Source organism: Coptis chinensis, chromosome 9 (genome assembly GCF_015680905.1).
Source record: "Coptis chinensis isolate HL-2020 chromosome 9, ASM1568090v1, whole genome shotgun sequence".
Taxonomy (NCBI): domain Eukaryota; kingdom Viridiplantae; phylum Streptophyta; class Magnoliopsida; order Ranunculales; family Ranunculaceae; genus Coptis; species Coptis chinensis.
The window spans coordinates 83,660,156-83,677,091 of NC_141464.1; the positions used below are offsets into that span (position 1 = coordinate 83,660,156).

A 16,936-nucleotide genomic window follows, 5' to 3' on the forward strand; every position below is an offset into this window, starting at 1 on the left:
CCTACCGTAGAACGATTGAGCCAAAACTTGTTGTGGTTTTGAGGGTACCGTTGCATTCACAACCAGAGAATTGAGGTCAAAATCAGGTAAGCAGAGAATCAATGCACTGCTAGCAACATCAAGAATCTCATCCAAAGGCACTGGACCATAACCCCTAAGAATGTAGTTCTGAAGCTCAAAAGTCTAAAAATGGGATGCCATAAAAGCAATTGAAGAGACAATAGTGGCACAATTAATACCTAAACCACCCAGACGTAATCGGAGTCTCAATAAACGCCACTGCAAAACGCCGAAGCCATCATTTTTTTTTTTGGTAACCTAATATACATCAATTTGTTTTTTTTTGTAACATAATATACACCATTTTTTTTGGTAACCTAATACACATTTTTTTTTTTTTTTTCTTTGGTAACCTAATGTACATTAGTTAACTTTTTTTTCTTTTTGGTATCCTAATATACACCATTTTCTTTTGGTAACCTAATATACATTAGTTTTCTTTTCTTTTCTTTTTTATTACCCTAATGTACATTTGTTTTTTTTTTTTTTTAATCGTAACCTAATATACAACATTTTTTTTTGGTAAACTAATATACATAAAAAAAAAAAATTGGTAACCTAATATACACCTTTTTTTTTTTTTTTTTTGGTAACCTAATATACACCATTTTTTTATAAACTAATAGAAAATGTCTCTGATATAAACATGTCGGTATTTGAAACATGGAAAATATCGACAATATGCTGCACGGTACCCGAAAGCATCTAATCTACTCTTTGTGTAAACATGGCATAAACCACCGTCCAAGTAAAAAGGAATCATGAAACGGTACCAGATAATAGAACGATACTCCACCGGTGACATACACTGTCCAAGTTCCTCTATCGGACTAGCAAGTAGAAAATCATTTACGTGTTCCGACTGCAAACATCCAATGATTGCCCTTTGACGAGCAGATAAATCAAACTCCCTCTCAAGACCAGCAAAAATCCTACCGTAGAACGCTTTCCGCCAAAATGTGTTGTGGTTTTGATGGGACGGTAGCACTTACAACCAGAGAATTAAGGTCAAAATCGGGTGGGTAGAGACTCAATGCACTGCTAGCAACATCAAGAATCTCATCCAAAGGCACTGGACCACAACTCCTAAGAATGTGGTTTTGAAGCTCAGAAGTCCAAAAACGGGATGCCACAAAAGCAAATGTAGAGACATTAGTGGCATAATAAATACCTAAACCACCCTGACAAAATGTTAGTGTTAATAAACGCCACTGCAAATTGCCAAAGCCATCAGTTTTTGTTTTTTTTTTTTTTTTGTAACCTAATGTACCTCAAATTTGTTTTTTTTTGGTAACCTAATATACATCAGTTTTTTTTTTGTAACCTAATATACACCATTTTTTTTGTAACCTAATATAAAATGTCTCTAACATAATCATGTCGGTATTTGAAGCCTGAAAAATGTCGACAATGTGCTGCATGGTCCCTGAAAGCATCCAATCTACTCTTTTTGCAAACTGGGCCTAAACCACCGTCAGAGTAGAAAGGAATCATGCGACGGTACCGGAGAATAGAACGATACTCCACCGGCAACATACACTGTACAAGTCCCTCCATCGGAATAACAAGTATAAAATCCTTTACGTATTCCGACTGCAAGCATCCTATGACTGCCTTTTGACGAGCAGATAAATCAAACTCAATCTCGAGACTAGCGACAATCCTATCGTAAAACGCTTCCCCCAAAACGTGTTGTGGTTTTGAGGGGACGGTAGGATTCACAACCAGTGAATTAAGGTCAAAATTGGGTAGGTAGAGACTCAATGCACTGCTATCAACATCAAGAATCACATCAAAAGGCACTGGACCACAACTCATAAGAATGTGGTTCTGAAGCTCAGAAGCCTCAAAACGTGATGCTACAAAAGCAAATGTAGAAACATCAGTGGCACAATAAATGCCTAAACCACCATGATGGAATGGGAGTGTCGATAAAGGCTAATGCAAATCACCGAAGCCATCAATTTTTATTTTATTTTATTTTTTTTGTTAACCGAATGTACATTAGTTTTTTTTTTTTTTTTATTAACCTAATATATATACATCAGGGTTTTTTTTTGTTAACCTAATATACACAACTTTTTTTTAGTAATATAATATACAATGTCTCTAACATAATCATGTCGGTATTTGAAACCAGGAAAATGTCAACAATGTACTGCATGGTCCCCATAAACATCCAATCTACTCTTTTTGCAAACAGGGCATAAATCACCGTTCGAGTACAAATAAATCAAGATACAGTACCGGAGAATAGAACGATACTCCACCGGTGACATACGCTATCCAAGTCCCTCCATCTGAATAGCAAGTAGAAAATCATTTACGTGTTCCGACTGCAAGCATCCCATGACTGACTTTTGATGAGAAGATAAATCAAACTCCCTCTCAAGACCAGCAACAATCCTACCATAAAACGCTTCTACCAAAACATGTTGTGGTTTTGAGAGGACGGTTGCATTCATAACCAGAGAATGATGTTAAAATCGGGTAGGCAAAGAATCAATCCACTGCTAGCAACATCAAGAATTTCATCCAAAGGCACTGGACCACAACTCCTAAGAATGTGGTTCTAAAGCTCAAAAGTCTAAAAAAGGGATGCCATAAATGTAATTGAAGAGACAATAATGGCACAATTAATACCTAAACCACCCAGACGTAATGGGAGTCTCAATAAACGCCACTGCAAATCGCCGAAGCAATCATTTTTTTTTTGGTAACCTAATATACATCAGTTTTTTTTTTTTTTTTTTTTTGGTAACATAATATATACCATTTTTTTTTGGTAACCTAATACACATCAGTTTTTTTTTCTTTTTCTTTTTGGCAACCTAATATACACCATTTTTTTTTCGGTAACCTAACATACATCAGTTTTCTTTTCTTTTCTTTTTTATTAACCTAATGTACATCTATTTTTTTTTAATCGTAACCTAATAAACACCATTTTTTTTTGTTAAACTAATATACATCAATTTTTTTTTTTTTTTTTTTTGGTAACCTAATATACACCAGTTTTTTTTTTTTTTTTTTTTGGTAAAATAATATACATCAGAGTTTTTTTTTTTTTTTTTTTTGGTAACCTAATTTACACCATTTTTTTTTGATAAACTAATAGAAAATGTCTCTGACATAATCATGTCAGTATTTGAAACTTGGAAAATGTCGACAATGTGTTGCACGGTACCCGAAAGCATCTAATCTACTCTTTTTGTAAACAGGGCATAAACCATCGTCATGATAAGGTTATATACTAAAATTATTACTTTTGTATTAACTCTAATAATTCTTTATATTTTGAATGAGAATCATATAGGCAAATGTTATGCATATTATATATGTTATTAGTTATATGCATGTGTCTAATACTTTATGTTGTAGATGATATGGTGTGTAGTGACACACAGAATATCATATCATCAATACATTATCTAATATATATACTGATAAAAAAATGAGTAGAGGTAGTAATGTAAATACTAAATAGTGATAAAGACTTGATGGATGACGCACATTGTAAATGTGTGTTTTGGTCACGACCTTATGAGTAGACATAGTTTATATTGGAATTGAGTGATTGAACTAAAGATGGAGAGAATGTGAGCAACGAGCTCTCCTCCTTTTCCTAGCCTCCTCTCAAGCCTCAAGCCTCAATCCCGGCCCGGTTCGGTTCAGGGCGTGTGTGGCTTTGTGTGAGCCCTCCCTCCTAACCCAAAAGTCTTTGTACCCTAACGGCACACTCTTAGTATGGGACTTTCACTTATAAACACTATTCACTAATGTTTCCTCTCCAATGTTGGACTAAAGTTCTCTACTTAAACAACTATCCCACAAAGAGGTTAAGGGATCAAACCACCACAAAGTCACTCCAAACATAACCACTTGTTTTATTGAAAATAACTCAACAATCCCCCACTTATTTTTGATAAAAACAAAATAGAAAATATACTTAAGGGCAATCAATATCAGTATCAACATGTTATGCATAGATGAAGGTGTCCAAGACTTAAACCTTTACGTAGTGAAAATTACTCAAAGTATAAGAGTCATAAGTGAGTAAGTCTTAAACTTTGGTATTGAGTATACAATAAGTTATAATCACGCACAACATATCCAGTGTTCTCCTTTCATGTTCTGCACATTAAAGGCCTTGTGCTCTCTTCCTGGATTCGTGAATAATATAGAGAATCAGCCCTCATTCTCATCGAAAGCGGCTTCTACTTTTACATTAACCAGGTGAGTCTATCAAGAGTGGTCATGTAGCTATGCACTCCGCGCGGCCATAAGGACCATAGAACTTCATTAAGAGTTTTTCCCAGAAAACCTCAACCTTTATTTATCGCTACAGGATTTCACACATTTTATTATCCAACTACGGGACAGATAAGTAACAATGCATATCTCACTACTAAAATTCTATGACTTGTTCTTCCATTTGAATCTAATTCTTAGGATCTCCAGTGCCTAGGTTGGGTTACCATCATAGATGTTCATCTTTCAATTGGCTTCAGTCCCATGCTTCTGGCAGTAGTCCATAGTTTTTCTTTGGCCAAAGCTTTGGTAAATGGATCTGCTAAATTATCATAAGATCTCACAAAATCAATAGTCACTGCACCTTTAGATATAAAATTCCTGACAGTACTATGTTTACGACAAATCTGTCGTGATTTACCATTATAAAACTTAATGTGGACTCGCCCAATAGCAGTAGTGCTATCACAATGTATCAAAGTGGCTGGTACCGGTTTACGCTAAACTGAAATATGAGTGAGAAGATCTCGTAACCAACCAGCTTCCTCACTTGCACTAGCCAAAGCAATCAGTTCAGACTCCATGGTAGACTATGTTATAATGGTATGCTTCTTGGACTCCCAAGATACAGCACCTCCACCAATGCTAAACACATAGCCACTGGTGGCCTTAGAGTCTTCTGAGAGAGTGTTCTAGTCAGCATCTGTATACCCCTCAAGAACAGTAGGATATCTCTGATAATGAATACCCAAATCAATGGTTCCCTTTAGGTATCTCATTAACCTGCCAATTGCTATCTCTAATGCCAATGATACTTGCATATTCATTACTAGTATATTATTCCGAAATAATTTAACACCTCAAAAGGAGTACCAACAACAAGGGTAGGCAATGTCGGGTCTATTATACAATCGTAGCATATCTCAAACTACCAATGATAATATCCGCCGATATTCATATATAATTAATTTATTCATTTTTATTCACCATTATTAAACTAATAATATAAAACTATAAATAATTTAACAGTTTTTATATTGATCAAAATTATTTAAAGCAAATAAAATTTTAATTAATTTGCAATCCCGATATCCGAGTTATAAATTTTTAATATCCATTCTTCAACATTTTCCATCGGATGTAGTGTATCGGTATAAAATTTCGATTCGATTCGATATCTGCATATCCGCATCCCAACCTATCCGTTTGCACCCCTACCAACAGCCATGCAATCGATCCTTCTTCAACATTTTCTCAATGTAGTATGCCATCAGACGATCTTGTAATATATTTTGATTCCCAACATTACATCAGCCTCACCTAAGTCCTTCATATCAAAGTTAGAAGACAACAGGTTCTTGGTTTCTTTCACAACATGTAAATTGGAACCAAAGATTAGTAGATCATCAACATATAAGCATATAATAACACATATCCCATCATAGTACTTATATTAATAAATGCACTTGTCACTTTTATTTATCTTGAACCCACTGGTAATGATAAAGTTATCAAATTTCTCATGTCACTGTTTAGGTGCTTGTTTCAACCCATAAAGTGACTTAAGTAATCTACATACCTTTTTACCATTACCTGGTTCCACATAACCTATTGGCTGATCCATGTAAATCTCCTCTTCCAAATCCCTATTTAGAAAAGCTGTCTTAAGATCCATCTGATGAATAACAAGATTATGAACAGCCGCAACAGAAAATAATACTCTAATGGATGTTATCCTTGTAACAGGTGAATATGTGTCGAAGAAATCAAAGTTCTCTCTCTGTCGAAAACCCTTGATAACAAGCCTTGCTTTAAACTTGTCCACTAAACCATCGGTTTTAAACTTCCTTCTTAAAACTCATTTGTTTCCTATAGTCTTGCAACCAGGAGGCAAATCAACAAGCTCTCAAGTTTTGTTATCCATGAGAGAATCAAGTTTTGGTATAAGCGACTTGATTAAGGTCTTGATATGAGCGACCTGGCTGAGGTCTTGATATAATCGACCTAGTTAGGGTTTTGGTATAATTATGTGATGAGTTGTGCTGGACACGTGTATAATATACATTGGTTGTGTATATTAGTCCCTCACACACATACTTCAATATATTTCATATTCTATTACAATGCTTCAAGCGTTTAGGAATTCCCTTGATTTTAGTTGAATCTCTAGGGCAAGGTCTATTTTCGATCTTGAAGTATCTGAACTTCGTAACTGCAATTACTTTATTTTCTTCTTTCTAAAAAAAATTGTGGAACAATGGTGGTGATGCTACCGCTCTCTTCTATACTCTGCAGGTTGCCCACATTCCAGGCGCACTTTTCTTCGATGTAGATGGAGTTTCAGATCGACATTCAAATGTATGATTTCTGTTGTTTTTTTGGTTTAACTAATTTTAGCTTAGTCTTCAGTCTTCACAAGGAAGTGCAGTACAGGAGTGGACAAGGTACACTATTCTATAGCCCAGGCAAGGCCGCAAGGGCGATTCTTTAAAGTGAACAGTATGATGTGTACATTATTCCATGGGAGATGTTGTTACTTATTTGCTTTAGTTTGTCCAGTTGTAGCTTAATTGTAAGTTGTAAGTTCACTACCAGTTCGAAATATCCACATATTTCCGAGGATACCAGTCTTGTAAATCATGTTGGTTACTTTAAATTTGACTTCATGACCACGTTCTATATTAAAGTTAGATTGCTAAAAGAAGAACCTCTTTTGGCAGCTTCATACCAGTACCGCATAAAGAGTTACTAATGCATTCATGTAAATCATATAAATCACTAATAATAATGTAAAACCATACGTTCTTAAAATAGATCAAACAATTTGAAGGTCTTAAATATCCTTAACAAATCAGTAGACAGGGGTTGAAACATCATTGCCTAAATCAGAAGCAAACTACTATGAGCTCCTACTTAAAACCTAACACGACACTAAATTAAATATTGTCTAAAACCATAAACAAAGGACTAAATCTTTGTAACTTGAAGTCCTAAACAATGCACTCGAATACTTGACTTTTAATAAGCCAATCAGCCATACTCTGATATGCTTTTTCTGTCAAGTGAACTCCATCCCAATTTATATATTGATCTGGATCAGAACATGCATAAACTCCTTCCATCCCGCACATACTCATCAAACTAAAGTTGTAGTCACCTCCAGTTCCGCAACATACTTTTAGAATAGACTTTGTTTCAAATCCTAAAATTCAGAAAAAGAAACGAAGTTAATATTAGAATTAATTCATTAGCACTTGACATTGCTTCAGACATATTCAGTGTATAAACTTACCAAGTTGTGGAGCATTGGTAAGAACCCATTCAGAAGCAATATTGCCACATTAGGGTACTCTAACCTTAACTGTTGCAAGGCATTTTGTAGATCTTGATTGTGATACCTGGCAAAAGTGTTAAGACCCTTCAAACAACCTTTGTCATCGTAAGAAGTTGAATCGTTGTTTTTAAAGAGCGTAAGGTACATAGGTGAGCATCCAATTGGAAAATTCCCAGGAACAACTAATCGAGTAGCTCCAAGGTCAATCAGTTTCTGCATCCAGCACCCAATATCAAAGCAATTTCAGTTAGTCTTTTGCATGCTAGCTTAAATTAATTATACGTAGTAAATCAGCAATACATATATCTCCAAACAATATTATTGATATATATAACTAAATCTTACCTTGGCAACGTCTCTGATGTTGTTAACCACAAGAGGCACTAAAGCAGTGGCATCCTCGATGCTTTTACCTTGTAAAAAGGCATAGTTGTAATCATTACCTCCAGTTTCGCCCACCATGAAGAGACCCTTTGAGTATGTTATATGTCTCTTAATCTACAAATAACCAATAAAAAAATAAATTAGTTATGAGACTGTACAAGTATTCAAAGTTCATATAAAATTCAATAGTATGATAAATCTCATTACTTTTGGCAGTCTCACAGAGGTTCTGGTAATGGGCCAAGAACCAATCCAGTTGAACAAGAAGAGAGCTATTGGTGACCGGTGAAAGAATTCCGTTCTGAAGCAAGACTGAAGTGTTAAGTGCTGTTGATCCTGCTACGGCAAAATTCACTCCATGATTGAATGAAACAGCAGGTTCACCAGGTTCCAGGTACGGATTCGGAGTAGGTAAACCAAGTTCCAGGTACGGCTTCGGAGTAGGTAAACCAAGTGCTTGTGCTGCAAAATCATCAAATTAATACACACGATAATGACTAAACTGTATCTACAATATAAGGTACCCAATGATATATCAACAAACGATTAATAAGTGTCTTAGGGAAATCCATCTTGTGGTAGTTCAGTTATGGGTGACAGTATTCTTGGGAGTTTCGTGTACCAAAAGCCTCCAAAGAATAGAGACGTTGATGTTTGTGAGAGCTCCTTTAATCCAATCCATCCAAATACTATTAAACCCAAATTTATTTAAAACAGCACACAGAGAAATTCTCCCAGTAGCTTTATCTTATGACTCCCCTCAATCTGGGTATCGTTTTTTGTCCTAACTTTCACGTCCGGTTTTGAATTCTTTTGCTAGGCTCGTAATTAAAAAACAGACCCACTTTCTTATGACTATGATTATGAAAAGGTTACGACAACAGTCAACATACTCACCACGCATGGCAGTTCACAAACCCAAGAGTATACCATGGGTGCAACATGTTAAAAAGGAAATTTTAAATAAACATACACTTACCAATAAAATCAATCATAAGACGACCATTGGAGCATCGACCAGTGGGTTCACCAATAAGTTTCTGACCATAAGGGTTGTGGGCGCAAGGAGAGCGTGGACCAGCAGGCTCAAGGATCTGATTTCCAGTATCTGAAATTGAGTCGCCAAACTGAAAAATCCCATCGTACTTGCATCTTTGTGGTTCTGGTTGTGGTCTAAGGGGGCGTGACTGTGTTCTTGATCTGTGGGTACGTGCATCACATTGAAGAAGGGCAATAAAAAAACTTGACAGAACCAAAAAAAGAACTAAACTTGTCTTCGCCATAATTGAACTAAGATTTAATATTGGTACGGTAGAGGGTGAAGCTTGTATTTATATAGACATAAGGGGTGTACGTCCTAGTTTTAACAGGATTATACACTCATTAAAACTCGTTGTCCTGATGATGCTCGAATTCTCTCTAGATGACAATTAGGATTTAAAACTTCTACTTGGAGTGGTCGAGTGGAATATTCCAAGTAGATAATTTGGACTTTTGGGTCCAACGTGATAGACCAATTTTCAATTTTGTGACTGTTTTTCATCTCCACGACTCTAAATGTAAATATGTAATGTCCAGTTTTACAAAAGTACTCCGTAATAGTAAAGTTAGAAGTAAAATACGGCGATAAAAATTAAGAGTCCTAATCCATTATAATTTTATTGATGAGTACAGAATAATAGAGAAGTAACCAACATTTATGAACCAGTCTACAAATTAATGACCACCACAGATCCAATTGTAACTATTCTTGAGGAGTTTTATACAAAGGAAAAAAATGAAAACTGAAAAGCCGATGGTAAAATGGCACTGATATATCACGATTACAAAGCATTTTAACCCATTTAGCAACTCCTGATTCTCGAGTATCAAACCAAGAAACACGGCTTCCTTGTGTTGATAAGTAAATGGGGCAGAATAAAAGACGGCAATCCTGTAGCACAGCTTCGAAGAACTTACTGCATTCCCTTCTTCGTCATTGTCCAAAAAGCAGCATTATATCGATTCTGCAATACATAGAAGAGAATTGCACAAGGTCCTTTAGCTATTAAACATTCTTGGTTAGACAGTCTGAAGAAATGTTTGGGAAAAATGAATTCTGTGAGGAGACTAGAAGATTCCACATGGAGCCTGAATTTTTTTAGGTAAACTATCAGTCATATCTAAAGCACAAAAAGTAAGTAAAATGCAAAATGAGCCAACAAGGCTGCTAGATGCGGTTTGTGCAGGTTAAATAAATCTGATTGAACCATTATGAATACAAAAGCATGCTTCCTACACAACCCTTTCTAAACAAGCACACATATATAAACAGCCTTACTTGCATCATAGCCTGAGGATTTGCAGTGTAAGTTGTCTCAACTATCTTCTCATGCTGTCACAGGAAATTAGTAGAACACAGTCAGCATTTCAGCAAGGTTATATACTTATATATAGTTTCTGACTAGCTAAAAAACAAGAATTTACATTATGGTACCTCCAAAAGGTTATATACTTATATATAGTTTCTGACTAGCTAAAAAACAAGAATTTACATTATGGTACCTCCAAATGAAATCCATAGTCGAAAGCCACTTTCATCACATCTTCCAAACTAAGTTCAATGGACATCTCCTGAGCCAAGAAACCAGAAAAAAACTTAGCCACTAAAACCAAACCATCGTTCAATGAGTTTGTGCATGTCTGGTAAGAGGTCTTTCAATGAGTGTGTGCATATATATGTTACCGGGAAGAGAGAGAGAGAATTACATCTTCCGTTCCATATGCATCCGCAAAGTGATAAAGTAAGGGTCCCAAGTTTATCCACACCTATATTACATACAAGACAGAGAGAATATCAAGTCAAATAGACGTCTTCAGAATTATACACACAAGGTAATTTCTTAACCAAGGGAACAGCATGCATATAGCAAGACAGGACTTGTTAATCTTCCAACAGAATAATACTTACACCACCATCCTTGAGAATTCTTGATATGATTTCAATGTATTCTACAATGTTGTGTGCTGTGTCCAGGAAGAAACAGGTAACCACGGCATCCCAAGCTCCTGCGATATATCCCAGAAAGTGTATAAAAAAAAATCCAGTTTGATAATATAAGCACGCGCGAGATGTGTAAATTATCTTACAATTGAGGACATGTTAGTCAGACATTACTTTCCAATTCAGCAATCTCGACTCTAGTAATTGATGAGAAACAATTGCTCCGAAAGACCGAACTTATAGGGAGAGGCACCAACTATGTATTTAAAAGATCATTGGTCAAACTGATAGCAGGTACACTCCTTAAAGCAGACATGGGGGTGGACACTTGTTCAATGGAACTCCCCCTTCGCTTGGACCACAGGTCATAATGTCACACATACCATAGGTATTTTACCAACAAATGTGGCCTAATGTATATCAAGTTTTTTGTTTTGTTTTTTTTGGTAAACTAATATACATTTGTTATTTTTTTTTTTGATAATTTAAAATACAATTTTTTTTTTTTTACGTAACCTAATATACACCTTTTTTTTTTTTGGTAACCTAATTTAAAATGTCTCTGACATAATCATGTCGGTATTTGAAACTTGGAAAATGTCGACAATGTATTGCATGGTCCCCCAAAGAATCCAATCTACTCTTTTTGAAAACAAGGCATAAACCACCATTAAAGTACAAAGGAATCATGGGCCGGTACCGGAGAATAGAACGATACTCCACCGGCGACATACGCTGTCCAAGTTCCCCAATCGGGATAGCAAGTAGAAAATCTTTTACGTGTTCCGACAGGAAGTATCCCAAGACTGCCTTTTGATGGGCAAATAAATCAAACTCCCTCTCGAGACAAGCAACAATCCTACTGTGGAACGCTTCCGCCAAGGCCTGTTGTGGTTTTGAAGGGACAATAACATTCACAACCAGATAATTGAGGTCAAAATCTAGTAGGCAGAGACGCAATGCATTGCTAGCAACATCAATAATCCTAGGCACTAGACCACAACTTCTAGGAAAGTGGTTCAGAATCTCAGAAGTCTAAACACGGGATGCCACAAAAGCAAATGTAGAGACATCAGTGTCACAATGAATACCTAAACCACCCAGACGTAATGGGAGTGTCAATAAACGCCACTGCAAATCACCGAAACCATCATTTTATTTTTGGTATCCTAATATACATTAGTTTTTTTTTTTGTTACATAATATACACATTTTTTTTTGGTACCCTAATCTACATCAGTTATTTTTTTTGGTAACCCCTAATATACATCAGTTTTTTTTTTTTTTTGGTAACCTAGTGTACACCTAATGTAAATCAGTTTTTTTTTTCTTTTTTTTTATCGTAAACTAATATACACCATTTTTTTTTTTTTGAAACCTTATATAAATCAGTTTTTTTTTTTTTTTTTGGTAACCTAATATACACCAGTTTTTTTTTTAGATAACCTAATATACATCAGTTTTTTTTTTTTTTAACCTAATATACAACGGTTTGTTTTTTTTTTTGGTAAACTTATATAAATCTATTTTTTTTTTTTTTTTTGGAACCTAGTATACACCATTTTTTTTTATAACCTAATATAAAATATCTCTGACATAATCTTGTCGGTATTCGAAACCTGAAAAATATCGACAATGTGTTGCACGGTCCCCGAAAGCATCCAATCTACTCTTTTTGCAAACAGGGTATAAACCACCGTCAGAGTACAAAGGAATTAGGAGACGGTACCGGAGAATAGAATGATACTCCACTGGCGGCATACGCTGTCCAAGTTCCTCCATCGGAATAGTAAGTAGAAAATCCTTTATGTGTTCCGACTGTAAAAATCCCATGACTGCCTTTTGAAGAGCAGATAAATCAAACTCCCTCTCGAGACCAACAACAATCCTACCGTAGAACGCTTCCGCCGAAACGTGTTGTAGTTTGGAGGGGACAATAGCATTTACAACCAGAGAATTATGGACCAAATCGTTTAGGCAGAGAATCAATGCACGACAAGCAACATAAAGAATCTCATCCAAACGGACTGCACCACAACTCCTAAGAATGTGGTTCTGAAGCTCAGAAGTCTACAAATGGGATTCCACAAAAGCAAATGTAGAGACATCAGTGGCACAATAAAGACATAAACCACCCAGACGTAATGGGAGTGTCGATAAACACGATTGCAAATTGCCGAAGGCATCATTTTTATTTTTTTTTATTTTTTTGGTAACATAATATATACAATTTTTTATTTTTTTTTAGTAACATACCATTTTTTTGGGTAACCTAATATAAAATGTCTCTGACATAATCATGTAGATATTTGAAACCTGGAAAATGTTGACAATGTGCTACATGGTCCCCAAAAGCATTCAATCTACTCTTTTTTGCAAACAGGGCATAAACCACCTTCAGGGTAGAAAGGAATCATGAGAGGGTATCGGAGAATAGAATGATACTCCACCGGCGACATACGCTGTACAAGTCCCTCCATTTAAATAGCAAGTTGAAAAATCTTTACGTGATCCGACTGTAGGCATCCCATGACTACCTTTTGACGAGAAGATAAATCAAACTCCCTCTTAAGACCAGCGACAATCCTACCGTCAAACGCTTCCGCCAAAACATGTTTTGGTTTTGAGGGGACGGTTGCATTCACAACCAGAGAATTGACATCAAAATCGGGTAGGCAGAGACTCAATGCACTACTAGCAACATCAAAAATCTCATCTAAAGGAACTAGACCACAACTCCTACGAATGTGGTTTTGAAGCTCAAAAGTCAAAAAATGGGATGCCACAAAAGCAACTGAAGAGACAATAGTTGTAAAATTAATACCTAAACCACCCAAACGCAATGGGAGTGTCAATAAATGCTACTGCAACTTGCCGAAGACCTCAGGGTTTTTTTTTTTTTTTGTAACATAATATACACAATTTTTTTTTTGGTAACCTAATATAAACCATTTTTTTTGGTAATCTAATATAAAATGTCTCTGACATAATCATGTGGGTATTTAAAGCCTGAAAAATGTCGACAATGTGCTACATGGTCAACGAAAGCATCCAATCTACTCTTTTTTGCAAACAAGGCATAAACCACTCTCAGGGTACAAAGGAATCATGAGACGGTACTAGAGAATAGAACGATACTCTACCGGCGACATACGTTGTACAAGTCCCTCCATTTAAATAGCAAGTTGAAAAGTCTTTACGTGTTCTGACTGCATGCATGCCATGACTGCCTTTTGTCGAGAAGATAAATCAAACTCCCTCTCCAGACCAGCAACAATCCTACCGTAGAACACTTCCGCCAAAACATGTTGTGTTTTTAAGGGGACGGTTGCATTCACAACCAGAGAATTATGGTAAAAATCGGGTAGGCAGAGACTCAATGCATTGCTAGCAACATCAAGAATCTCATCCAAAGGCACTGGACCACAACTCCTAAGAATGTGGTTCTGAAGCTCAGCAATCTAAAAACGGGATGCCACAAAACCAAATGTAGAGACATCAGTGGCACAATAAATACCTAAACCACCCTGACGGAAGGGGAGTGTCGATAAACGTCACTGCAAATCGCTGAAGCCATTAGTTTTTTTTTTTTTTGGTAGCCTAATGTACATCAGTTTTTTTTTTTTTTTTTGGTAACTTAATATACATCAATTTTTTTTCTTTTGGTAACTTAAAATACATTAGTTTTTTTTTTTTTTTTTTTTGGTAACCTAATATACACCTTTTTTTTTAGGTAACCTAATATAACATCTCTTTGACATAATCATGTTATTACTTCAAACTTGGAAAATGTCGACAATGTCTTTGCATGGTCCCCGAAAGAATCCAATCTACTCTAAATGCATTGAAATAATTCGAAATAATAATTAGCGGAAATCAAAATGGATATAATTGCATTGAACTAACCTCAGCATAAATAATCGAAACTAAATCACCGGATGTATTGAGTAACCCAAAGAAGTTATTAACGGAAAAATTGGCGGATCCAATCTGATAGTATCTTAAGAATAGTGCGAAATATTGAAAAAATTGATGAAATTATATTTAAACTAATATAAATAAATAATGCTTGAGAAATAAATTTGATGTAAGCGTATTGAACTAAACTAATTAACAATCGAGCAGATGCAAATCGTTAGAGAAAACCTCAAAGAACAATTAACATAAAATCGGAAGTGGATGCATTTGCATTAATAACATAAAGAATAATTAACGGAAAACCAAACGGATGCAAGCTGCATTAAACTAAAATAAAATCGAGATTAACTAACGGAAATCAAAAAGTGGATGCAAATACATTGAAATAACCTCGAAAATAGTTAAGCGAAATCGGAAGTGGGATGTAAGCGCATGTGACCTCAAAGCATAAATGTCGCTTTTAAACCTTATAACATGAGTAATTCACGATAATGGAACCAAACATGGCGAGTTTATAAAAGCAGATCTACGTGTATCTGTGTATAGAAATTGTAAGTATCGAACTAACACAGAAAAACAATTAATGATAAATCCCAATTGGATGCGAGATGTATTGAACTAACCTCGAAAGTAATTAATAGAAAATTAAAACACGGATGCAAATCGATGAATAAATCTCAAATCTTAATTAACGAAACATGAAAGCTGGATGCAACTCTTGAATTAACCTAATGAACTAACAGGAAAATTATAAAGTAGATGTAATTGTCTTAAACTAACCTAAAATAATAATTGAAATCGGAATTTGATCTGTGCATTGAACTAACTTAAAATAATAATTAATGAGAATTTGGCTTGGATGCAACGTCTACACATTAAACTAACCTCAAAATAATTAATGGAAAATCGAAAATTTGATACAAATGAATTGGCCAAATATACTAAAACATATTTGTATTTATTATATGTAAGGGAATAAATGTAAATGAGAAATATAATTAAGTAGTGTTTATGTAGTGCTTTTATTGTGATTGAGAATATGCTAGCTATTGATAAACTAATAATATTATCTTACGTCATGATAAGGCATTATCGCAAAACCCAATCGGGCTTCTATTGTTAAACCTAACAATAAAAATAAATCCCGATGAGTTTTATCAAAGTTTGCTCTTTTATGAGAGTGGTGCAAGAAATTTAAATGAATAATTAATATAATTTTAAATATCTCATAGCTATGCATAGTTCTTGTATTTTTAGAATAATTTAATATAATCCACACCGTTAAGAAGACACATCCATATGATAAATCTTTTTAAGTGGGGTAGCCAGATTTCATGGGATATGGAAACAATCAATATGTGGTTAGTGATTTATGACACATTAAGACAAGAGCTGGCGGTGAGCGGTTACGTTAAATCAATTATAAATTTAATAAAACTATTATCACAATTTAGGTCTCGAGTTTAAGATAATTTCATTTGAAAAATTCTGATTAATATCTTAAACCACAAAGTGAAGAAGCATCTCAATTTGATCCTTAGTTTTCAAGTACTTGTACACCATGTTGCCTTTCATTAACGTATTTTAGGTTTATTTTCAATAAAAAATATATTCTAATTCAAAAAATTTTTGTTAAATCACCATAAATCTAAGAAAACTATTATACAAACTAGATTGAGTTTAAGATAATTCTATTTGAAAATTACGGATTAATATTTTAAACCACAAAGTGAAGATGCTATAATCCCTGCTCATTGACGTATTTCAATTTATTTTCAATAAAAATGTATTATGATTCGAAAATTTGTGTGAAACATTTTGTAAAAGCCTTTTCAGTACACAAAATATTTAATAGATCCCGGAGTATGCCCGGATCCAAAATCTAGTTTTGAAAGACTAAAATAGACGGTCACCATTAATTGATGTTTCATGTTTGCAAGGAGTCGCTCGTCAGTGTCGCACACTCGCCACGTGCATCTAACACACACATACTATACACGGCGACT

At 35.0% G+C, this 16,936-nt stretch overlaps 1 protein-coding gene, 1 long non-coding RNA gene and 1 pseudogene across 3 annotated transcripts; all 3 read right to left on the reverse strand.

Annotated features, from left to right (window-relative positions):
• Positions 1–7,122: 7,122 nt before the first annotated feature.
• LOC147478888 (GDSL esterase/lipase At5g03980-like) lies at positions 7,123–8,107 on the reverse strand. Its single transcript, XM_086583139.1, has 3 exons — positions 7,991–8,107; positions 7,604–7,858; positions 7,123–7,513 (listed from the first exon to the last, which is right to left on the reverse strand). The coding sequence occupies exons 1-3, from the start codon at positions 8,105–8,107 to the stop codon at positions 7,490–7,492; spliced, it is 396 nt and encodes a 131-aa protein (XP_086439265.1). The 3' UTR covers positions 7,123–7,489.
• A 31-nt stretch (positions 8,108–8,138) lies between these two features.
• On the reverse strand, positions 8,139–9,454 carry LOC147478889 (acetylajmalan esterase pseudogene; annotated as a pseudogene). The gene is made up of 3 exons (XR_015209892.1): positions 9,009–9,454; positions 8,237–8,491; positions 8,139–8,143 (listed from the first exon to the last, which is right to left on the reverse strand). The product of XR_015209892.1 is annotated as an acetylajmalan esterase pseudogene (transcript).
• A 208-nt stretch (positions 9,455–9,662) lies between these two features.
• LOC147478890 (uncharacterized) lies at positions 9,663–11,290 on the reverse strand. The gene is made up of 6 exons (XR_015208028.1): positions 11,159–11,290; positions 10,980–11,077; positions 10,778–10,837; positions 10,574–10,642; positions 10,350–10,403; positions 9,663–10,035 (listed from the first exon to the last, which is right to left on the reverse strand). It is a non-coding gene; the product is annotated as an uncharacterized LOC147478890 (long non-coding RNA).
• Between the last annotated feature and the right edge of the window lie 5,646 nt (positions 11,291–16,936).